At 40.3% G+C, this 26055-nt stretch overlaps 1 protein-coding gene across 1 annotated transcript in view; it reads right to left on the bottom strand.

The window, feature by feature from the left end:
- The window catches only part of LPCAT1 (lysophosphatidylcholine acyltransferase 1), a 59244-nt gene extending 34666 nt beyond the window's left edge, over positions 1-24578 (bottom strand). Inside the window, exons 1-6 of the mRNA XM_062500253.1 lie at positions 24447-24578; positions 18682-18824; positions 16952-17166; positions 7128-7240; positions 5688-5748; positions 3254-3312 (exon numbers count right to left, since the gene is read on the bottom strand). Coding sequence (XP_062356237.1) covers positions 3254-3312; positions 5688-5748; positions 7128-7240; positions 16952-17166; positions 18682-18824; positions 24447-24563 — 708 coding nt within the window. The 5' untranslated portion in view covers positions 24564-24578. The remainder of the gene's footprint in view (positions 1-3253; positions 3313-5687; positions 5749-7127; positions 7241-16951; positions 17167-18681; positions 18825-24446) is intronic.
- Between the last annotated feature and the right edge of the window lie 1477 nt (positions 24579-26055).

Below are 26055 nucleotides of genomic sequence, written 5' to 3' on the forward strand. Positions count from 1 at the left end.
TTGTATCTAAGTAACAAATACTTTAAATTGTGTGGAAATACATAAAATGATACAATAGCAGGGCTGGAAGGGACCTTTTAAGGCCATGTATTCCAACTCCTCTGCCATGAGCAGGGACATCTTCAACTAGATTCTGTTGCCCAGAGCTCCATCCAACCTGACCTTGAATGTTATCCCCTCTATTATTTCCCCTCAGCACGGGAAGAAACGGAGATAAAAGCCATCTTCCACAGAGTTGGCATTTTACACAAGAAGATACTGAGAATCATATGCCAACCTTCAAACAGGAGATTGGCTGTGTTCTCACAGGTTCAGTTAACCCTGACATACCAAAACTGTACAAGAGCTGCTGCCAAACCTCTTATGAAATAGCACAGTTATTTGTGGAAGACATTTGGACATAAAACACATTTTAAATGGCTCTGTGATAGTTAAACAGGTATATAGTTTATATATTTTCGTAAGTTCATAAGTAACAGCACTCTAACAAAATTCAAATGAAGAAACACAGAAAATAAGTAAAAAAAATTAAAAAGGATTGCAGTAGAAAACCTATGGGTGACGATATTAGAGCATTTATTCTAATTATAATCGAGGTAATAGCTCTCAGGCATCCAATACCTAAAATATTGCCAGTCTAGACAACCAGTAGCAAGTTTTGAATATCAGGTCTAAACAACATTATAAGCCTTAAAATTTCTTTCTGCTCATCAAAAAGAGGAACATACTGATACAGGACAAGAGATGTCACCTAATACAAATAATTACAAGCTCCAAGATGACTGTTATTCAGGGAGCAACCTCTAACCATAAAAAATATAAAACAAAGTTTTTCTCAGCAACCAGAACTAGATGTATTTGTTAGAAAAAAAAACTGAATTAACTTTTTCACTTCTGCCATGTTTCAGCCCACTGCAGAACAGTATTGCTTTCCCTAGCTCTTGAATAGACTACAATGAAATAAACATGCCAGAGTGCAGACACCTACAACATTCACCCCAGGTTCTGATCTCAAAAAGCCTCTCAAAACAGGTGCACCCAAGTTCAAGACTGTTCTCATCTACACTGCGGAACTCAAAGCTCCGAACATAGATCAGAGAAGGCACTTCAAGCAAAACACAGTAGGGTGACTGACTGCACACAGTTTGTATCTGGAGTTCACTGGCTAAGCAAAGATCTTCAGAAGTTCCTTTCTAAACCTATAATTATAATATTCACCAGTCCAACAAGACAGCAAGTAGAAAGCCAGAGACATCTGAAGGTTGCTAAAAATGGTATCTTAGTGTATGAGAATTGATATTCATTCACTACTCTGTTCTTGCATGTATTGTGGTTTAATCCCAGCTGGGAACTAAGTATCACAGAGCTGCTTGCTTGCTCACTCCTCCTCCTCCGGGGTGGGCAGGAGAACTGAGAAGAAAAGGTAACCCTTGCCTTGTAGGCTGAGATAAGAATAGCTCAATAATTGAAATAAAATAATCTAACTCCGTATCCTAACTAAAATAAACCTCACCTTTGTGTACCACATCATATTCCTTCTGCCTCTCCTCCTAACTCTGATGCAATTCTTCTGCAACCCCCAAGCTCATGGAAAAATAAAACAGTAGTAGCAATTATCACCCCTGTCACTAATGCTTAGACCTTTGCAAGGTCTCTAGGAATTAGATCATAGGAAGTTAAATGACTCTGTAAGGTGCTGAAAACTAAGTGCTTTACAGCGATTAAAAGTACTAGGAAAAAGTAAAGTCCCACACAGACTCATGCCAGCTCACTATGGATAGCTGCATAACTTGTTACAACATTTATGACATTTCTGCAGTACCATAAAAATTATGAAAACATTCATTTACATTTATATTTGTATTGTTTTACTTCAAAGTTAAAAGTTCACAAATTTCTGTTAATAAAGTGTTAGGAACATTTACTATTGGTTTAAAAATATTGCATATTATGTACTACAGAAAATGATGACATTTCAGTAAGCACCTGGATTTTGAAGATACTTACAAAATAACATTTGATAGCTTTATATTGCTATGGGCTTAACGTTAACAAAAAGTTACAAGACATATTAAGTAGGACATAAGCCATGAGCATGTTTGCCATTTTAAATGGCAGTGCCATCAAAGCTTCAAACTATTTTTAGAAAAGAATCTTTCTTGCTGAAAATATAACAATTATGTAATGAAAAGTTCCAGGCAGCCTGCTACAATGCACTATGTAAGCATATCAGGCTGCTATTCTTATCACAGCATCTCCAAAGATAATTTTTTGGGTTTAGTTTCTGCAAACTATTTGACTGCCATTACACCTTGTCTCAGCCAAGAGCAAATGGTGGCCTGTGTGTATTAACTTTGCTTGGGTCCTTTTCTTTTTTTTAATATTTTTTAAAATTTTCTTTTACAATATTTTTAAATTTTATGTAAACAGCATAAACCTGTAAATGACAAAAAGAGCAGTGGATGGAAATATTTGTAAGCTACTTGGGTACCAAGAAGAAACAAAATCCTTCCTTAGAACAAGGGGTTGTTTATGGGCTAGTCAAAGATCTTCTGATGTGACAGGCATCAGTAAAAGAGACCAGGTGGTCCTTATTTTATTTTTGCTACTCTTCACACCCTCCCTAAGGAACTTCTACTTCAGAAAGGGACAGACTGCACATGAAAATAGCCCCAGTGGACTCAAAAAGAAACTTTGGCTACTGTAAATAAACATTATTTATCTGCATTTTATCTGACTATAACTTACATTGGAGGACTAGTCCAAATTAGCTAATTCCCTAGCCAAGGGCATGGTGAATGCAAAACAGACAAGATGGCACTTCATAAAGATGCAGAGGTCCTCAACACATTATCCTATACCATTCAGCCAGTCACAGTAATTCATGACTAACACCCCCAAAGGCAGGAGATGCAGAAACATCTCCCAGCAATAAACGACATTAAGAAAACTCTCCAGCACACACTGCAGGAACAGGGAGCACTTAGGAACACAGATCGTGGACAGAAATTGCCATTTGTCTCATCATTTGTAGAATATTTCTTGTAACAACCTGAACAACTTTCCAAGCAGAAACATTTAAACTGTCTCAGTTAAGACTCCCTATATAGCTTGAGGCTTAAGGAATAAACACTTAACTAACAATAACTTAGCAATGATTTTTGAATTTTTAAACCTTAAAGGTTACACAAGGGCCCATGCACTTAAAGGAAAAATGCCCTGAATTTCCAGCAACACTGCAAGCTGAACTTACCAGTTTGTTTGGATAACGTAAAACCACCGGCTGTACAGGAACCCCAGGAATAAATGCTCCTAGAAGGCACATATGATACATAATTAATTTATAGTGCATTTTGGTAGAGAATAAATGTACTGCAACAAGAAAAATTTATACAGCTAACAGACTGATAGGAAGTAGGATATGAAAGTAGCCTCAAAAGTAATCAAAACAGCAAGCAATGGAGAATGACAATGCATATATAGCCTCCTTTTCAGCAGATAGATAATAAAAAATGTTTGTTTACATTATCTAAATTATCATCTACCACTTATATATATTGTCATTAATTCAAGTCAAAGCTCAATACCAAATTCAGCTCAATAAATGAATAAAAAATGAGCACACACAAGATGGTTAATTTATTCCCTACGGTCAACAATATTTTTGGTGAAGACCTTAGGCTTTCTTATGTAAAAGAAACTTTCTATTTTTATCTGAACAACAATTTATGGGCAATTTATAATCCCTGAAATAACAGATTTAATGTCACTTCTGTAGTTATGGGAAAACTAACAGTTATAAATTGAACTAGAGCTATATTGAACTAGAGCTATTATTCAGAAGCATTGCTTTGCTTCATGGGAAAATTACAGTTCTGATAAATAAGCAGTACAAGCTCTAAATCATTTGCTAAATATTTTCTTGGTTTCTAACACAAAGACTGGGTAAACATGATAACTATCTTGTTCAAGATTTTTCTTAATATCTCTTTCACGAATAAATTAAGAGTTTCACTCAAAGTACATTATTCTTGACAATTTACTAAGGTCTCCCTAATATTCCAATTAAGGACCGAATAATTGAAGCACACTGCATTCCTAGCATAACATTTGCTTTACAAAATAACTGTCAAGACATAAAAGGAATAGCTGCTTATGGAATATAAACATCTCTAAATTAAGGTGGCCTGTATAGAATCCTTAAGAGATTTGGAGGCCAGTGGTACCCTCTGCTCAGTCTCAAAGAACAGTCTAAGCAACTTTTGAAATAATCCAAAGCTGACAAAAGCTGAGTGGCAGATGACAGCACTACCATTTAAACACAAACACAAAAGCAAGAAAATGTGTAGTAGGAGCAAGGAGGCCATGTTAGTAGAATGGGGAAAGGCATCCTGATAGAAATAACTTGAACAGAGTCCTAAAGTAATGTGACAATGTGATATAAATGAGGAATTTTGAGGCAAAGGATTTCTGGAAGGCTGGATGGATACAGAAGCAGGTTTCAGTAGGAAAAGTGAGACAGTCAAGAGGCAGACAGCAGCATGTACTAGACCAGAGCAGAGGAAGATACAATGAGAATGTAAGGATGAAATACATGGTTCCTGGAACGTCTGTGGCACAGAGGGAGGGCAGGAAATCAGGGCTTCAGATGAAGGATTCAGGCTAGCTGTCAAATCACAGTCAGAATTCAGGTGGAGAGAGAGAAGGTGAGCAAAGAGCTACAGAAGTGGATGTTTCCCTAATCACCCTTCATTCGTCTAAAAAGCTAAGAGCTGAGAGAAAAGTCTGAGATTCCTTCAGCCAAATGAATCAGTGCAAAGAACCACAATGCTGACTCGGTGCATGATACTCTAAGAGTGATATTTTAATTGCAAGCCAAACAAAATACAAGACACACAGTAAGACCAGAAAGTAGGTAGAAAACTAGGAAGTCAAAGAACATATTCACAACTGCCTTGCTCACTGAAGCTTCTTTATTGACCACCTCCCTACCTACAGGACAAAGGCAAGTTTACATTAAATGTTAGGGGTTTACTGCAGTACTGGAATTTCTCCCTGCTGGAAATCAGTTTACAGCTGCAGCAATGTACAGTGTTACACCCTCCACTAATCTGATAAACTAAAAGGGTGATACTACTGAAAAGAGCTTAAAACATGGATTTTACAAAAAATTGTAAAAAATGGCAGCCTCTGTAACAGGGTTACATAGGAAACATTTTTGTGCCATCTTTAGAATGCAACTCCACAGAAGAGTTTGAGAGGGATGAGCCAGATACAACACAGCAACAAACACTGGGCAGCCTGAAATTGATACACTATAAAGCTTAAGGTAGCAGCGACTATCAAAATGCTGCACGACAGATCCAAATAGGAAATGGAGGGGGCAAGAACACCAAAAAAGCAAAAAGGCACAACTACAAACAAAAGTCCAGGAAGAAACACTACTCCTCCAGCTCATATGCATCTCAGAAGCCAAGAAAAAAACCTGAATTATCAAAACTGTTTTATTCAATGGTACAATTACAATCTTCCTGTACCATCAGAAAATTTATATTCCAATTTCACCCTACTGCAGGTTTTTAACTCCACTTCTGCAACAGCAAGCAAATTAAAACACGAGTGGTATTTCAGAAAATGAAGATGCAAGGACATTCTGTAGAGAACAGAGAAATGAGCATAATACCTACCAGGCTTGAATGTAATTAGGCAGGATCGGTTTGTGCAAGTGCCCTCTGGGAATATCATTATCTTGAAGTAAAAAAAAAGTTGACTTTTAAGAACTATTTCAATGTGAATTTATTTATAAACACATCCCTTCAAAGCTGTTATTAACTGATTACAGAAAAAAATGTTGTCAGGGAAAAACAGTTCAGTTAGAGTAAAAAAAACCCAAAAAAAACAACAAAACAAGGTGCTAAAGATGTCAAGTAAAGTTCTACCCTAATAGGAAAAATATTTTTCTTTGATTTTGCCTCTTTCTTGCCCTCCAGTAATAATTCCATTTATTGGAACAGTGACTAGAAATACTTGTTAAGTATGAGTATTTTCACTGAAGATTTTGGTGCTGGCAAAAGTATCCATAGTCTGTTTTGTACCAGAAAAAAATTCCTGTTCCCAGGCTACCTGCTTTACAGGCTAAGAAAAGACTGTTATTTTCTCTTTGCTATTACTTGGCATGTTCACAGATGCCCAAATGACAGAGACTGTAAAGATCTGAACAGGATTCTAAAAAAGAAAGAGCAAAAAATGCTTAATTTGAAGCAATTCAGCAGAAGAGGGTAGACTTGTACAAAAGGAAGCCCCCCCAATCCATATTATAAGGGAACAAAGCAATAGACTAGTATTAACATTACTAGTTTTATTGCCTAGCTTGCTTTGAAATCAAATGATGAAAGTCATGATGCAAAAGCCATATATCACCTGTCACACTGTTTATAGCTATTTATAACATTTTTGTAATCCAGTATGCAGAGGCATGCCCAGTGTTAGCAGCAATAATCCCATAAAAAATATACAGTACCTTAATTTGAAAAATAAAAAAAAAAATCATAGGAATACTTCAAATTTGCAAAATAATCACATGCTGCTAGGAATCTGAGATCTTAAATAGTCATCCTTTCCTTCCCATTACTCTCTTTCACAGCACATTATAAATAGCCACATTTTAGGCGCAGAAAAAACCCCCAGAGCCACTTATTTTATTCATGCTTTCATCGAGCGTTTTGTTTTAATAGAGGTGGTTATTAGAACACCCAAATTTTTTGGGCTGCCTTGCCCAGTATCCCATCTCCAAGAATGGCAGTGCCAAAATCTTGCAGAGGGTGAGAACACAACATACTTCCCCAAGTATTCTGGTGAGCACTTAATTTGTTTTCTTTTTTGAGAGGACTTCCTCACCCTCTGTGATCTGTCCACTTCATACCTAAGACCTGTCTACCTATGTACTTACCCAGTTTCCCTTGAAACACAATGCAATGAACAACAGATAAGAATCTTGCGTTTTATCTTCTTAGAAAGAAGGGGTGGGGGAAACTTCACACACACACCACCCCAAAACATCTAAAGCTACCCACAATGAAAAAAGTAAAGTGCATAAAGCCTGGAAATGCCAAAATACCATCTCTTACCTGTGGCCATTTACCATTAGACTGGGCACGTCTCTTGATCTCTTCAACAGTTTTCCTGCGAGAATCCTGGTCTGACCGAGATACAAATACTGGTCGGATATATTTGATCAGAGCTGAAGAGAAAACAAAAAACAAGCACTAGCCTTTATGCACCCTTTGTTTAAAAAAGAACCCTCACCCCCTCCATACATCCCTGCACGAGAGCCACTCTGCCACTCCCCCCCCCCCCAATTAGTCCTCTGGACAAAAATTTTTGTTGGAAGAACATAACTACTTTACTATATTAAACTGCAAAATCAAGTACTCAGCTGAATTACTGCAGCTTTATTGAAATATTTTCGTAAGTTTCTGTGAGGAAAACAGTTTTCACAATTTTGGCATTGTGCACTTTTTCAATTTTTAATAGACCAATACATACAACACAGATAATGTAAAACATTATGGTACATATTATGCAGTTTTCTGCAACAATGCAGCTGTGGCTGTCTATAGGCCACTACCTCCTTCCACAAAAATTACAAAATCTATAGCCACTCCCAACCCAGCAAAGCAGCAGGAATCCCCCTGCTATGTGTGTGCTTGCAAAAAGACATCCTGTCAAGCTGTCTCTGTCTTTACAGCTTTTGCTTCTATAACAGCTCAGCTGCACTAAAGGTACACCACCAAAGATGATATATACACTTATACTATTTTTTGTAAAGAATCAGTGTCCACAGAAAAGGCATGCTCATTTTCTCAGCTGTCACTTGTTTGCCTGTTCCTCATACCAGATGAATTAGATCTCAGACATCCTCTTCCTGGCTCAGTGGGAAACCTCTTGTACACAGCCAGACAAAATGAACATGAGCAAAAAAACAGAAATCAATTCACAATACATTCTCCATGTATGTCTGTCACAAGGACACACCAAAGACAATTTTCAAAATAAGAAGCCCATACAGCTCATTTGCAGTGTCCAAAAGCACTACAACAGAAGTACCTTCAAATATAGTGTGCTTCATGCCTTTATTTAAGCAAGTTGTCTTCAAAAACATTTTAAAAATTTTTCTATCATATAATCTTACTTGAAAGTTCAAAAGTCACTAGAACATTAGCTATTCTACTTGCCCCAAATACAGTTTTCATTTTTCCAGCCACCGTGAGAAGAGTTCACTGATGCTGTATAATCTGCTTTTGTCAAGGACAGATTTGCTACATTAACAGATCAGCCAGTGCTTATAAAGTGTGAAGAAAAAATAATCTAAGGAATTACAGCCCCATACTCAGCAAAAGCTGCTGGTTGTGGTGTTATCCCACTGGAAGTTGAGCCACCAACTCACCAAAATCCTTCAATTCTGATGGTTCTGAGAAACTAATCTGTCAAACCTTACAGCATGTTCCCAAACATTCAGACAGCCTCTGAACTATTACTTTTATCCCACAAGTAGTCACAGCTCAGGAGACACAGTGTCACACTGAGTCTCCTCTCAGAACTCAGAAAAGGTACCTTACTCTTATGCTTTCTCCTACATGCCTGGTCTTAGACAATATCTATAGAACAATGCTTGTCAGGGGAACAAAGATCATCTTTCGCCAGCTAGGGTTACTGCCAAGGCAAGATAAAAACAAACAAAAAAAAGCCCCAAAACATACCACAAAAAGACTAACACACAAAGAATAGGGGAAAAAAAACCCAAAAAAACACAGACACAGAACAAGTAATAAAAATAAGGGAAACAATACTTGGTATCATCATAATTTTCTTCTTAGTACTTCTACTCCTGAGTTTGCCTCACTGTTGCAAATTACTGTACCATAGCAAAAACATTATAAAGTAAAGGAAGGCAAAAGATCCAACATCTCCAGCCTTCACTTGGAAGTTTCTTTTACATTAGACCCAAATGACAGAATTTAGGTTACTTCAGGCCAAGGAATGAATAAGATAATTCCAGAACTCCCAGGCTCTTTTCTGAGGACATGCTGCAAGCAGGGTCTTATTTACAATGCATACAATTAAGCAAGCAGACAAAGCAGACAGATTTTTCTTCAGGCAGTGCAACAGAAAACATCAGACTACACTCATGTCATCTGTATCTGAACACCATACAGGCAAAGATGTGAGAACCTGTGAGCTTTACTGTTACAACCTTCCCAAAAGCAAGCTATTGTAATATTACTTATCTCCAGAGGAAGACAAGGTGAGCTATCTTACAAACGACCAACACCACATCTCCATGAAAAGAAAAATTACTGTGGTATGCTGAAAGACAGAGGCAACCAACATCTTAGATTCCTATCAATTTGTCCTGCCTGTTGAATTAGCCTATTAGGGAGACTATATTAAGCCTTACTTCCTTACACACTGGACTAAAAAGCTGACAGTTCTTGTTTTAATATTAAACAGCAAGTGAAGATCCCGTGAGACACCAGCTACCAGGTCCTTAGTGGCAAGTCCAACAATTTAAGTGAACTTGAAACTCTCGGTCATCAGTAAAAAAGCTGAAAATACACACCAAGGGAAGACTAACTCTGTAGCCTTTTCTTAACCACTTCGGAAAACAGAGCACAAGGCTACACAGACCTTTACTCTCATCACGTATTTTCATGTTCAGTAAACACACAAATCTGAAAATTCAAAGGCTGTACCAACTTGATCTGTGCAAGCAAGTCAGGAGCAAGGCCAAAGGTCTGTAAAGAGAAGCTGAGAAACACACCAAATTGGCAGCCAAGATGAGACTGTGGTCAGAAGTCAAGTTGAAACACAGGGAGACAGTACCTAAGGTAGTGTGTGATGCAAGGAATAGGAAGGACTAAAGCAAAGTCAGGCCAGAAGTGAATGTATAAAATGCTCCAGACAGGTGGCATACTGAACAACTAAAGGAAACAAGTAGAACTCTGCAACATGTTCAATAAACATAACATAAACACATCCCTCTCTGCTCAGCAGTTTAATGGTCCAAGACTGGCTGTAACCAGGTAGGGAAAATCACAGCTCAGAGATTCTGAAAATTATGCTTGCCCAGCTCCTCTCACTCCATTAAAACCACCCGTGAAAAATCGAGTGGGCAATGACAGACAATCCGTCAGTTTACAAAACCGATCTTGTGAGTGTCATCATTCCAGCTTTTTCTCTAGCAGTGCCAGTCCTCTTCCATCTAGTCACTCTCATCCCCAATTTCAGGATCATACAAGGAGTCCTGAGGACAGCTGACATGCTATATTCTACCTTCTTAGGCAGGTGTCTGCAATTTAAATAGTGCTGCCAGTAAATCACTAAAACCTCTGTCTCTCAGGGCAGCCAGAATGCCACAGACAGAAACTCTAGCCAACAAAGTAGCTCAAAGCAGTCTCTTTAAAGAGAGCTTGTAAAAACTCAGTATTGCTTTAATTAATAGCAGGGTGGCAGCTCCAACTGATTTCAGAATTGTAACACCCATGCAATCAATTTCAGCACCAGCTCAATGCATAAGCAAAACCCATTTTTTTTCCTGATAAGCTGAACACAAACAGTTGGTGTCTTCAAGATTCCTAGGACAATAGCAGGGCAAAAAAATTTCCCCTCCCTCTTTGCAGGCAAGTATGTGTGAGGAAACCTTGTTTCAGTTCAAGACACAAAGTGCTGTATAAAACACAACAGCAGAAAGTATTGTAGCAAACCATTTACAGTGGCAACATCGCCACTGGTTCTACAAGGCACCGGGGAAGACAAAAAGCTATGGAACAGCAATGTGGAACTACATACAATTCTTCTGAAATGTATCCATACACACATTTTTGAGTGGGCAGTTACATTTTCACCACTGTAAAATAAGCAATAAACAAAGTGACAGCTGCAAAAGTAGAGAATGTTGAATTTGATGTTTTCACTTGGCCTCTTCCCCAAACAACACAAAACCCCATCACTACATTCCCCTGACACTCTAAGGGAATCCTACAGAGGCAGCACAACTGGCTCTGACTGCCTTTAACATGGAGGTAAGCTGTACAAGTAGCCTGTAGTGGGATATCCATTTATAGTATTTACTCCACCATTTTCTTCCAGTATGGAAAAAATACAATTATCTTTCTAAAATCAGTCACCATGTTGTGCATTATGTATTTAAGGGTACAAAACCCATGAAGAATAAAGGTTGAAAAGCTCTATCTTGGGCTTAGTTTTCAAGAGTTGCCTTACTCAAATGTACATGTTCACAAAGTTCTGAATTCACAACTTTTCTAATGAAGTAACATCTAACATGAAAACTGCTCTTTTCTGTAGAGAAAAGAAGAAATCTGCAATATGCTCAAAAGTCTTCTGAAAGTTATAGGGGAAGAAAACCATTAAGGTTCCAGATTACAGTACTTCCTGTGTATATGGACATAGATCTTAAAAATGGAAAAACTCAAGAACATACACACACCAAGTACACAAAGCTGTACCAATGCACAAAACTTAATTTGACCAAAATTAGGATCTTTTGCACTTGGAATTACAATTTTCTTACAGAACTGTTATTATAGTCATGATACTCTTTAAGAGATTTGTAAAGCTGGTGGTAGTATCATTATATACTTCTATATAATATAAATACTTATTTGACTCAAGTCTGAATCAACTACTGAAGATAAATGTATGTCAGGAACAATTTCTTCAAGTTTGACTAAATGCTTACCAGATGGACCACCTGTGTGAGGGCATGCCAAGTATTCATGGGATAGAGGCAGTATTAATGGGAAAGTTCTCCTCCCTACTTTCAAAGAGAAAGGAAGGAAACAATGCAGCCTATAGGAGAAGGAAAGGTCAGTAACAGGAAGTAAATAATCTGTGTCCTCTTTAGCTTTAACAGAAGTAAATTCTGTGGTATTTGGGTTGGTCTTTCAAAACGTGACCTACTTCCTTTAAGGACTTCTTGAGGGACAAAGACTTTTCTTTATCTCAGAGTGCTGTTTGCTCTCACGCCTGCAATACCTGTATGAGGACATGGTTTTATGTTTTAGCTTTCTGCTGCCAATCTAAAAAGTATTTAAGGCTGGCAGAACTGTTGCTTTGAAGGTTTCCCATATAATGCAGTTTGTAAATTCAATAAATGCTATTAACTAGTGATGGTGGTTTAATCATTCCAGCAGCAGTTTAAATGAGAAGCAATTTTTACAGAATTTTCCAGGACTCCAAGCCAAATGATAAACACATACATGTAATACACAGGTGACAGTGCAAGTATTTTAAATCTCTCAGAGAGCTTCCGTGAGATTGAAAGCTCGCAGGACCATCTGGGCGCCCACAGGCTGAAGGGAACATTGAATTTTGAAACACAGGGTTTTAAAGGAGAAGATGAAATGGATAAGCTTGGCAACAACTTCAAGATGCTCCTCAGAAATGGGGAGCTCAAGTGTGTAATCAAAGCAGGCTACAGTGCTGACATAGCATAGGATGTTGACATTCATCCTGGTGATGTCAGTGTTTAAGCCCCTGATTTACAGTGTATAAAAGAAGAAATCTGTAATGCCTGCACCTTAGAACAGGTTTTTCAATAACGAGTTTAAGGACTGCTTTAGTGCATCTCAGAAGCGTTTAAATGAGATTCTCACAGAAGAACTACGAGTCTACCACTAGCCTCTTCTTGTGTACTTTGGAATAGGTGAGGGGGCACTTGGGATGCAGGACTAAAGAATTAGGTTGTACAACAGAGCTGGTAGGTAATTTGGCACCTTTTAAGTTTTGAGATGAAAATATACTCAGCTACCCAAGCATAAATACTTCCCCCTGAATTAGTTATTCTCATCTTTTAGTCATGATGCTTGAAGAAGGCCCATAATGCACTTTCAAAAAAAGAGCTTGAACAAAAATTCATGAATTTACTAGCTGTGGAAAAAAACACCTACAACAGAATTGATAGTTTAATAGCACCGTATGATTCTCCCTTTCTCTGTAGGTCTGCTGTGTTCTGCCAAAAGCAAATTAACTCTTTCCCCTTTATAAACTTAAGGCAACATATAATCCTGTATATTTCACAACAACCAACTCCTTTCTCCTTTTCAGAGAGTGGTGTTAGAGATGCTGAGAAGTTGCCTAAAGTTTAAATTAACTTTTCACTTATATTTGGTTTCTAAACGTTCAGACGACTGAAAATGTTCAAATCATAAAAAAGGTCCCAAGTCCCCAACAATTCATATTTAGGGATAAGTCCCTTTTCTTTCTTACTGAAACATTTCTGCAGCAAGACCAATAATTTCAGCAAAGAAAAACTACTGTTATCCAGTGTGCTTCAAAAGCCAAAAATAAGACAGGGAAGTGTAACTACCCAGAATTTATGCACAAACCTTGTCCTGATTCGAAGTGGGATTCAGCAGACAGAACAGGAAAGTTTTAGGATCTGTACTGATAAATGGATCTGACTTCTTTGGACCATGTAAGGTATAACAGACTCCTATAAGTAATTTTTTCCCACAGTAAGACTTAAGTGGTCCAGCAAAAGTTCACAACTCCAGTCTACCAAAACACTGGAAAGTCATTGTGTAGAAACATACATCCTCTTTCAGCATCATGACATATTCCATCTGTTTGGCATTCTCTACTTTCCAGATACTGATTTTGTTTTTTATGATCATTGAAAGAGTTTATATTTGGGCAAGCAGTTCCTCCCCAGAGTTTGTTAACCTTGCGTGTGTGCCAAATGGATAATTTTTTTTCACTACTGACCACTGGCTGAACAGTTCATAACTCTTCTCCCAGAACCAAAGAGCATTTTAAAATCTGGTTGTCTTTGTTTTCCTAAAAAGGATGAAGATATCTGTAAGAGTCACAAGACGTAAGTTTGCTTCTGAAATTGGACTTTGCAAACCAGGAAAGCTGCCTTCAAGCTAGAAAGCAATAAAAGCCTCAAATACAAACACAGTTGCAGGATACTTACAATCCCATAAAGAACAGGCTTTTAATCATCTGGACCTTCAAGTGGATCAGAAGCTTAATATTCCATGACTGGCAAACTAAGGGTACAATAATATAGGCAGCTGTTCCAGAAACGTATTAAAATACTTGCAGAACCAATCTTAGTAACCATTTAGCAATCAGATCATTTTGTGCCTGCTAAAGCACCTGATCCATCTGGTATACAATGTACAATGTCTCAATAAACACTGTCATTAAAAAGCCAATTTATTTATATAATACTTGAATATATTGGATGAGGATGTACTCTGCACCTGAAGTCCTCATCCTTGGAAATTATATTTCCTCTCCCACTTAATTTTTTACATTTTTAAGTCGGCTCAGATAGTTAAATGAATGTATATTATTCAAAGCTTCCCAGAAGATTCAGAATAACTGTTAACAAGACTCAAGAAATAACAAAGTTAGGATTATCAGTGACCGGCTCCAAAACCTTACTGAAGATGATGAAGATAGCAAATTTGCAAGACTTAGAGAACTGATGAACACAACACAATTCTGACCTCCAGAATAAATTCTGGATGAACGTCTAGAGTGCTTACAAATCAACAGGAAACCTAATAAAAACTTAAATACATTATCACATAAGCATAAAAGAAATATCACTGGTGGTCCAATAGCATGAAATGGATTTTTTGTGTGTGTGCATGTAGAAAGGTGCAAATACCATTGGGAATAAAATACTAGATCAAAGGAGAGGATAGTCAGCACGACCTGCTTCACCAAAAACTTCTCTCAAAGCAGTAGAAGAGATAAATAAATCACAGTTTTACTGGACAGTTCTCACTAATTTTTAAGCCAAACTAATAAATACAGTGAATATTACCTCTCTGTTAAGGTCCATTTACTTAAATAACACAAGCTCCTGTAATTAATGTTGCTCATATAAAAGTCCACCCCTAAATACAAAAATGGTTTTTGAACTCTTAATTCCAGTTACAACCTTTCGTATGCCTCACTTCTGTGGCATTTTTGTGAACCCTTCAGAAGTGACTACATAACTTTCGTGGCTGCACAGCATAAAGCAAATGCAGCTATACAAGACAAAACATTCATTTATTTGACTGCAGTGTACATTCCAGTAATATTCTATCAAATTTCTACACCTTATCTTTTTCTGTAACCGGTTTTACTCACATACGGACTAAATGAAGTGAATAATTTTTAAAATGCATTGTAGAAAGTCTAGACTTTCAATGAAATCCTGTAAAAGTTACCTCAAAATGAAATTTGATCTACTCGATACACATTATTTGTGTTACGTTCAGGGGAACTACGATCTCTAAATCCTTACAGATTTTCCTGGCTCCCACTGAATCTACTATGTGGGCTAGTCAAGTAGCCATTATAGCATTGCCAAACGCCTGTTACCCGTCTGCCATTTCATCACATTGCAGTAGCACAACATGGGCTGGAGTTAGCTCATTTAATTTGGACCCTCCAGACAAACCACCTTCAAGTCAAAGGGAGTTCCACACAGACTACTTTTATTTTGCTGAGCCAGCAATCATTAAACAGTCAACTGAGTCACCTGAGCAAGAAGATAAATCAGCCCCTGCTTCTACATCTGGACTGCTCCTAAGGCCCAAGTTGGCCTGGAAACACCTATGCTGTACAGGACTGCCAATACATGGTCTCACAAGAGTATCTTCTTTCAGTACTGAACAAGGGAGCTCAATTTCTTTTTGTTTTCACACTACGCTTGTTTGCATACACTCGTTTTCAAAAAACACATGCCTGACTGTGCACTTCTTTTTGTTCAAAGTATCTATTAATTTTTACATAGATTTTTCGCCACCACAAATTTCTAAATGCCATTAGTGAGATATTCAACGAAATTAAGATACAACTACAGATCTGGCCTGAATCTTACCTCATGCAGGCAGACCCTTACATGACAAGATTCCTTAAATGAAACTTCCATATCTAATCACTCTTTGTGGCCCTTTCTTAGCTTCTAGTTTTGAATGTGACCTTAAAAACACATTGTCTAATTAAATTTTAGAAGGATGTCAGAACCAACAGTCTGATTTCACTTATCTGCAAAGGAATTGAAAGCTTTTGTTTATAAACTTAAAGAGTCCTACCCTTGGTCAAAGTAACATCTCCTGTCACTTTTATATTACCCATAAAAATCTACACAATGACACACAGGAATAGTCTTTGAACTTTGCCAGACACAAGATAGTGCATTTCTCCAAAATGTTTCCAAACAGACTCTGATTAGAAGCCTACAAACCCAAAAGCTTACACAATCTTTTGCCTGTCACAACTGCACCAAAAATCACAGGTGTCTCTCAAACATTTGTGAGAACTTACAGGAATAATTCCAAAGATAATACTCAAGCACTACTGACTCAGGCATCTGCTTTTCTCATGACTGAACCCAAGTGCACAACAATCTGCTCTTGTGCTCATCTCTCACACTCTGCCTGAAACTAACTTATTGATGTGTGAAGGATTAGCAGCACTCCCTCAAGGCAGGGTAGCATTCAGAGCAGACCACATTCCTAAAACATTTCTGGCAGGGCACCCCAACTCATACTGTCTTAGTAGATTTTCTCCCTAGCATCAGTCTTTGCTTCCATACCCCCATTCTAATTTGCTTTTCCATCTTAAAATGGGAGGTCTTAAAATGTTACAAGTTCACTGCAAATTAAACCATGAGCTCTGTAGGACTGCTTTGACTTCATATGAAAATTCAGCTTTGGAGAAAGTGGAAAAGGAACATTCCTCTCTCCCCCTCCTGCCCCAATTTTTTCTACTGACATTCAGAGCAGACCAGTAAAGAAAAAATTCTCACCATATATTAAAGCAAAATTTCCTTTCTGTTTCAGTCCTTCTCACACACACCCAGTGAACTTCCTAAGCATTATTTTTCAATTGTTCTTGAAAAATGAAGTATCTACCAACTTACTTCCCCAAACAGGAATATCTTTGCTTTCTGCTTTCATCACAATGGAGGCGAAGGTCATAGTTACTGGAATGGCATCAAAGTAAGAAGAATGGGGAGCCACCGTTAATATTGCTGCTTCTGCTGGCAATGCCCGTCTGCCTTTGACATTTATCCAATGGAATCCACCAGCAAGCCACATCATTCTCATTATTGCTTTCAGCAGAATATCCACTATCCTGTAAAGAGTTGGGAAAGCGGTTATGTTGCCACAGGAACGCCTTAAAATAATGAAATTAAAAATTACATGCATGACAAAAGTCCAGATAGGATATGATGCTTAAAACATAGCTGGAATACTGCACACACTTTGTTCTTCCCTTTCTCAGCTGATTTAAAACCACTTTCAAGGTAATATGCTGTTCAACTTTATTTTATACCCAAGCACCAATTCATTCTAGTCTCCAAGACTAGCATTTAGTTCATCATTTATTTTAATTCAGATGATGACTTAAGTTTCTTCTACAAGATGCCTAATAAGGTTTTCTAGTAACACCTAAAAAACTCTAATAAACTGAGTCTTGAAATATGCTATTAGGATACTGCCAGAATGCACTTACCCTGATTCTTGGTTTCAAGTTTACCCAAACAAAACATGGGACAAACGTAGGGAAGTGATTCTCAAATATAGGAAGGCCTACATAATACATATAAGAGCTCTGGAAATATTTTATTTTCTTCCCTTTCCCCATCCTCTCCTAAAGTGATTTGGATTTTTGTTTCTTGTGGATTTTTAAATTTATTTTGTGGGGTAGGTTTTTTTCTTTGTGGAGTTTTGTTTGTCTGTCTTTTTAAACTGTCTGACAGTAATGAAAAGAGAAATTTTGAACAGAGTACAAAAATTGAACACCACAAACTGTAACACTTCTAGGGATTGGAGGAAGGAGAGCAAGGTAACACTGAAAATTGGATTAAATGGGGAAGGGATAATCTAAAATTATTCAAAATAACTATACATAAGACTGAAGGCAGCCACTTATTCCATTAGTTATTGCATTGATATTGCTCCAAATGAAATGTAAAGTGATAAGCCTCTGTGGTTCTCAACCTCCTTCCCTCTTGTGATGCAAAACACAATCAGCTTCCTTCATGCTAGTGCCAGCTCCTAATTTTAAAGTTGCCTATAGAAGAGGTGATGCACCCCTCCACTCCTGTTCCTCAAATAGCAGTTTTCATGGATGGGAGGACACTGCCTTACATTCTGCCTTAATTAGCATCGCAATATCAAAGCAACCACAGACTTTTAATAAGCACCAAAGTAGGGGGCAAGCCCTCAGGGAATCAATGCAAGTTTTGTCAGTTCATCACAGGGTAGAAGACAATGGGGCGAAGCAGTTTAAACCAACAATTTGGAATATGAAATCGGGGCACATTCCATAAAGTCAATCTTCACAATCAAAAGATGAGATTACAAGAATCAATGCAATTGAAGATGCCACAACATAGCTTCACACTACATCCTCAATAAAGGCAAGAAGCCAGAGATTATCAGTGCAATTCTTGGGTCGCCTGGCACATCAAATAATCAGGCATTTTTAGTTTCCCAGCTGAGGTAAGTGTTTAATAATTTTCTTTTATTTTTTTAAGAGAAAAGTAGATTTCTGAGACATGTAAAAGGTATTTCCATCTCCTCTATTTCAAACTGCTGAACTACATAATGGCTCTCTTAGTATTTCACCACATCAGTGACTCACTTTCGCCACCAGGAGAGGGGCTTTTCAAGCTCTTGCTCGTCAGATCCCATTGAAGCAATGAAGGCAAAAGGCCAGGCCAGCAACATCATAAAAGCAGCAAAAAAGAGTCGGATAGGAAACAGAGTCAAGGTCATGAAGGCAATCTGCAAAATAAAAATAATTTTAAAAAAGCATTATTCCAACACAATTTCAGACTGAAAAGGTCAGTGATTGCTAGAAACTGATACCATTTCTTAACTTAAAAATAACTAATGATAGAAACAGCAGGATACCATTCAATTCCAGATATGCCAGATAAGGTTAAAAAAGCACACTTTTCAGTATCACAATAGCTGGGCAAGGATGAGTAATGAGCCATGAGGTGCTGTCTCATGTTTTGCTTCATCTGATGCATCTCCAAGGCTGCTGCGGAAAGATTAATTAATATTTTTCTCCTCCCTGATGCAGATCTAGTCATCATGCAGGTCACTTTCCACTTCCTCTCACTTCCCAAAACAGCTCAACAACCAACTCACTCTGTAGGTGCACAAATCTGTAAATCTAAGTAGGTGCAGGGAACACACAGCAGAAGAAAAGCCCAAGATATCACTTTCAAGCCCTAAGGTACCAGCCCACTGCAGCTGGATTTTACAGCAGTGGTTCAGACTGGCACCATCATCTCATAACAACCACAATCTCACTCTCCAGAACAGGATTCCAGCCCCTACAGAGACTCGGCTTTAGGTTGCAGAACTGACAGGAGTATTTGTTTTTCTTAGATAGGCCAGTTTCCCAGATGAACCAGTAAAACTTCACACACTACAATGGTCAGATGAGCATCAAAGTTACACCAGCTCACACAACTTCGCATTCACAAACAAGACCACCATGTCTGGCAGCAAACAGAGGAGCATTCTGGAGATGAGAGCAGCTCCCTTCTAAGTTTGTAAAATGAGAAGGACGAGCCACTAAAAAACAAGTGAAACAAAATGCAGGTGAAGACGCAGACCTTTGGGATTCACAACTTCTCCCCCCCGCACTACTCCAAGTCTTCTGCTTCAGGGCAAAGCTGAATGGCAGGTGACTGGCAGTGAGGGATTCCATCCCTTGACTCTCTGTACTAATCCTTTGTACCAAAGATCATTTTAGTGCCACGTCACAGAATGAAAGCAGAAGTTGCACTCATAATGCCATAAAACATGGCATAAATTTGCAGAAAAGGCCTCTCAGTCTTCCAGAGACAACGAGGATGGCAATGGCCAGCAAGAAGCACATGCACCAAATGTACAGCATCTGGTTGTGACACCAGCCTCTTTTTAGCAGGCAGTAGTTCAGTACCTGTTCACACAAGAAATTTGGCAGGAAAGAAAAGTAGGTCTTATCTCCTGAAGAAAGTCAGGAATCAAGAAAGGTGCTAACATTTGAAAAGTATTTCAGTCTATATCTACATTCAGACATCTCCTCATGTAAGAAAGCTTCTATCCTGTAAAACCTGTGTAGAGCAACAGTGTCAGACAGAAAAAAGGAGACTATCCTGTCCCCACTGGCCACTCTCAGAGATCAGAATGCAGGAGACATACACACTGGCTCTGGCCTTATGTGGACACTATTTTGGTGACCACATTCCAGCATATTTGGGATTTTTATAGAGACATGTCTTCCATCAAAATTAGGAATTCTGTTCGGTATTAAGTTGTAAGTCACACAACACCTCTGTTTTGAGACACATTTAAAAACCCCTGAAGGTCCACCTGGAGTTATGTTTGGAGGGGTTCAGCTCATGACCGAAGAAATCTCAAGAGGGGGCTGATTACAGCTTATTTAACATTTGCTGGTCTACAGAATCCAACTTAGTTTTTCAGAAGCTGCAGTGAAAAACCTATGGACGGCTTGTAATGGAAAGCTGTCCTGGGAAACTGATCTCCATTCTTCCATCAGAAGGGTTTAAACCTGATGTAAGGCAAGTCACTTAAACTAAATAGGTATCATATGTTCTCCTTGTTTAGAGAGACTGCATTCAGATTTAAGTAGGACCTCACAATGAAGGTATAAAACATGAACTCAAGTTTCAAGTTCCCTAAAATATCCGGTCCTACGTATCTAAGCACTGAGCAAGAGAATCCCAGAGTACCCTTGTTTTTACCTCTCTAGTTCTGCTTCCTATCTTGAAAACCACTATCATAGCTCTCATTGACAGGGAAGCTGAAAAAAATGCAACTTGAAAATTACCAATATTGTAAGAAACATCATTAAAACCAGTTTATTCCCAACAAAATTTCCATGACTTGTTACAAAGTAGCAGTCACAAGAGAAAAGGAAATACAAGAGAAAAGGAAATACCCACAAGAGAAAAGGAAATACTATTTGACATGGCAGGGGTTTTAATGTTTCTTTTACACATATCAGACAGAAATTACATCTTACCCCACACTTGTACTTCCTCATTATTACGATCCCTACAGCTCAACTCACCAAAGATGGCAGTGAAGGAGCTAGGAATTCATCCCTCAACAATTCTCTCACTACCCACTTTCCCACTCTGCAAGTTCCCCAACAGACACATTCACGGAGATAAATACAGGAGGAGAAATTTTCCTGTGCAGCTAAGCCAATCTAACAGATCTCTGCTGTGAAAGAGTGGTCCTGTTCACTCTCTCTTCAATCCTCCCCTTGAGTCAGCTCTAGCACTTATGTGAGCTAGCAATGAGCCAATATAGCTCATTAGTGAGAAAAAACACAGCCATCCCAGCAAAAGAAAATAATCAGAACACAAAAACACAACGATATGCTGGTTTAATGAGCCAAATCAGCTCACCAAGGCACCAGATGAACACCAGCACTGGTGAAATAAAAGGGCCAGAAACACTGGAAGAATGAAAAATGGCATTGTATTGCATTTTGAAGCAGCAGGGGGAAAAGCGACAGATGCTTAGTGACAGCTCCAGTAATGGTTCTGCCTGTTGTGCATCAGTAACAAGTCGAATCAAGAATTTGGACCTACTTGACAGGTGCCCAGAAGATGTGAGCATGAGCAAAATCCATGGTTAATAAAATCATGTCTGTCTGTCTTTCCCCCAGAAATAATCTTTTTACTATAGCACTGAAATAAAACAGGTAGCTTCAAGAACAACCCCTACTGTCACCCTCAGATCAGGATAAAATAGCTATCATTTCTACTGATGAGACTCAGTTCAGAAACAGTCTTACTGCTCTTGTAATATCCCAGTTTTTATAAAGCCAATGAAAGGTGACACAAACAGGTCCTTGACCATCAAAAGGATTTCTTTTTGCTGCTGTTCTTTCTCCTCGTGGTTGTTTTACCCTCGCACTTTCTACCTTTCTTTCACTCCCACAGACCCAGGCCGGAACATACTAAAAAGCATCTACTTTTGAGCTGCATCAATGCACAACAAAGCTAATCTAACCTCTTGCAGAGTGCAGGACGAGGTTGTAGTGAAGATAATGGGGCTATCTGGCAGACCATCAGCAACAGACACCAGACCATGGGACAAAGCAGCCTTGTCTCCCAGTCCCCAGGGTTCCCTATTCTTGTACCTACATTCCTAACCTTCCTCGATAGCCTGTGCAATCCCAGAAACCCCGTTAGATCCACAGGACAGACAGCAAAGCCTGTGACACAATACATGCCTGCAGCTGAGCAGGAAGTGAGTTCAGCTGCAATAGTTCACACCGAGCCCTGCGTAGCTCTCTGAGGCTGTACAGAGAATGCACACTTCTGTGATTCACCTGGGGAGCATTTCTTCTCAAGTGGAGGAGCTCCACAGCTCTGCTTTAACAGCTTCTGTCTCAAGCACAACTTTTAATTGGTGAAGAGGCTAGAAAAGCATGACCTAAGGCAAATACTAAATCTACTACAGTTCTGTATGCTATCTTATGGGCTTTTTCCTGCATGAAACCGCAACAGTAAAACTGAAGGGAGGTTGGGTTAAAGAGCTCTGTGCTGCCGTATATCAGTGAAAGGCCTCTCCCTTAAAAAGTGAGTCCAAGACACGCTCTTTGGTGAGGAGGCTGTTCCTTCAGCCTGAGCACTGTGACAAACTACAGCGGTTTAAGCGCGTCTCCTCATCTTCACTGAGAATAACAAATCCTTGAAATCCACTGGCAAAGCTCACATCTCATACCTAGGAGCAGGGCAGCCCACAGAGAAAGCAGGTGTGTTCTACAACCAGCCACTTCTCTGATGAAGATCCTCAAGGTGTCAGGATTAACATCAGATCAGCAATGCTAGTAGGTCCTATGAGACTTATTACTGCAAAAACAATAAAACAGACTCTGCTGTCCTCTCCCAGCAGTGGTTTTAAAATTTCTTACAAATAACTAAGTAGAAAGCAACAATAGTTGTTGTAACTGGAGAAAATCCTGCTCTATATAAACACGTGCTTCTCTCTGCTGCCTCATAAACAGCGTATTAACCATGACTTCAGGTACAAAGTACGGTACATGGAAAGTAAACCTTTACAACTATGCAATTAATTGAGGAAGCTCTAGATAGAAACTAAATGAAGCAGATGACAAGCTTTTTCTCCCTTTTCCAGTTCAAGCAACAATTTATGAGTAACCACTGAATACATACTTGGCAACTTAATAAGAAGTGAAAACCTTTTCTACTGGAGTATACTATAAATTCCTGGGCTCCCTGATATGTAACATGAGGCACATTCTGATGTTTTTTAAGTCGGGCCATACATATCTTGTGTTAAGCATCTGGGCAGCAACAGGGCAGTGCAACAACGAACTTCACTCAAATGCAAATCAAAGCTGGATCTAAAGCGCCTTGACCCGAGAGGTTCAATATTAGTGAATCATATCTTCCGATGTTAACAGGTACTGAAGTCTGCCAGGCTCCCGAAACAACAGCTTTATAAAGCTAAAAGCATTACAGTGATGGAAGTGGCAGAAATGGCCAGCCCCTCATTAGGTGAGCCTCTGACGGTATTTCTTCCTCCAGCAAGTGACCCAGATCTTACCGAAAGCCTAAGACAAGGGCCATGCCCTCTGAATACCCAACAACTTACTACTCACTGTGCGAGGCGAGGCAGAGGCACGGAGAGGGAGAAAAAAAAACAAAACAAAACAACCAACCTAAAAACAAACAATGAAATAAAAGGCCACGCAACTACAAATTTGCATTTTAATAGCGCTTCCCGTAGTCTCACCGCTACCTGCACAATACCTAAACTACGCCGCAGGGACTATTTACCTAGGGGCAAAAACTTCAGCTGCACCGTGATGTCTCGGCCCAGGTTAATACCTACCTTAACCCGACGCTGAAAAAGAGCGGCTCCGCAGGGCTGCGCCCCCGACCCCCACTAATAACAAAGCAAAAACAAAAAAAAAAAAAAACCCCAACAAAAAAAACCCACCCCAAAACCAACCAACAAACAAAAAAGCCACAACACAAAAAAAACCCCGAATATCAGAGAAACGAAAAAAACCTCCCAAATCTCAAAATGCCAACAAAACCCATGAAAGACCTCCAAGCAAACAAAAAGACACCAACAGCTTTTCTTCCTCTGAGGCAGGCATGGGAGCACAAGTTGAGGCGCACGCCCTGCGCTACAGCACCACGGCCGCCCCCGGCCCCGGCCACCCGCGGCAGCCGCCTCGCACACGCCCAGCACCGCTGCCCGGCTCTGCCCGGCTCACAAAGCACCGGCGGCGAGGAGCCCCCACCCGCCGCAGGACGCGGCCCGGCGCTTCGCGGGGGACGCGGGAAGGAGGAGGCGGCGGCGAGGGAGGGCGGCCCGGCGGCCGCACGCCCCTACCTTGGCTTTCTGCAGGGGGCTGAAGCGCAGCTGGTGCACGAAGGGGCTCCGCGGCGGCGGCCCGCGCTCCCGGCTGCCGCCCGCGCAGCATCCCCGGCCGCGGCCGCTCAACTTCATGGCGAGGCAGGACACCGAGCGGACGCGGAGCGGGCGGAGAGGGCGCGGGCTCTGCGCGGCGGCCGCCCCGCCGGTCCCGGGTAGCGGCGGCTCCGGGCGGCAGCGCGGAGTGCGGGCGGCACCGGCGGCCGGAGCGCTCCCCGCTGAACGCCGGCCCCCGCCCTCCCGGCCGGCCGCGCATGCGCCCTGCGCGCCGGCTACAGCGGCTCGGCTGCGCGCGGGTTTCCGCGTCGGGTGGGAATGAGAAGCGCCTGGGAATGGGAAGCGGCGGCGGGGTGGGCGCGCATCCTCCCGCCCTCCTTCCCTCCGCCCATCTACCCACCCTCGGAGCGTCCCCGTCGGGCATGCCGGGAGCGCGGCCCCGCCCGGCGGTTCGGGGGCCGCGCCGCGTGCCCCGCGGCGGCAGCGGGAATGTGGAGGGGGTGGAGCGGGGACCTGCAGGTGCTGGCGCCTCGCTCGGACCCCCGAACGGAGGTTCCGCTGGGACTACGGCAGCGGAGGGGGATTTAGAGAAAAAGAGGAACGAGGAGGGGGGACGGGAGTCGCTCCGGGCTGCAGATGGGTCCGAGGTGGTGCCGCAGCTGTAACGGAGCGCGGTGCAGGGTGAGCATCGCCGCCGGAGCTGGGAGAAGCCAGGTGTTGTGCTGGCATCACGTGGCGGGAATTGGTGAGGTCCGTGGGGAGAGCTCTGTTCCAAGCAAAGCTAGACGGTTTTTAATGAAGTCTGGCTAATTTGCACCGTGGGATCTTTGCAGAGTTGGCTGAGGAAGTAGCTAAGTTTGGGGTTTAATAAATCTTTAAATGGAAAGTAAATTATTAAGAATTAAAGAAAATAGTGTTCTGTCCATTTTCAAAAGACCGAGCTGGATGACCTGTACTGTTCTTGACTGTTTTTTTCATAAACCACAGGCAAAACAGTAGGAAAAGATACAAAAATGGTTTGATAAATAAGTAGGTAAGATATCCTTGATGTCAATCACCTGGACTTGTAAAACAATTCTGATCGCCTCATTCAGTAACACAGGTAAATTGATGAAAGTAACTGCGGAAACATAATGGATTTTGGTTTTAATCTAATAGGCTAAGAAGTGCCAGTTGGTCTCCATGTCCTTTGGTTAATGCCATGTGCACTTCCAATGGCTAATGCTGTTGAACGGTCCATGTGTTAAGTAGAGAAATAGTTTTTAACTTCTGAGAGATCAGAAGAGTATTCAGAGCCTGATCTTCATGGTTTTGGGGTGTGCAAGTTTCTGCAGGCTCAGCATTTTCAAGATTTTACCAGAGATCCAAAATAAACTCACTGTTAACAAAATCTATGCATGTGCTAAATGGTAACTTAGTAAACTACTGTGAGAGCAACTGCAATGTCATCTGGACTGCTTAGTAAAATTAACACTTTCAAGCAGCCAAATGTGCAGGCCAAATTTGCTGCCAAATTTTCCAGGAATACAAGCCGTGCCTCTGGAATGAGAGCTTATGTCTCGGAAAAAGT

Source organism: Cinclus cinclus, chromosome 1, assembly GCF_963662255.1.
Source record: "Cinclus cinclus chromosome 1, bCinCin1.1, whole genome shotgun sequence".
NCBI lineage: Eukaryota > Metazoa > Chordata > Aves > Passeriformes > Cinclidae > Cinclus > Cinclus cinclus.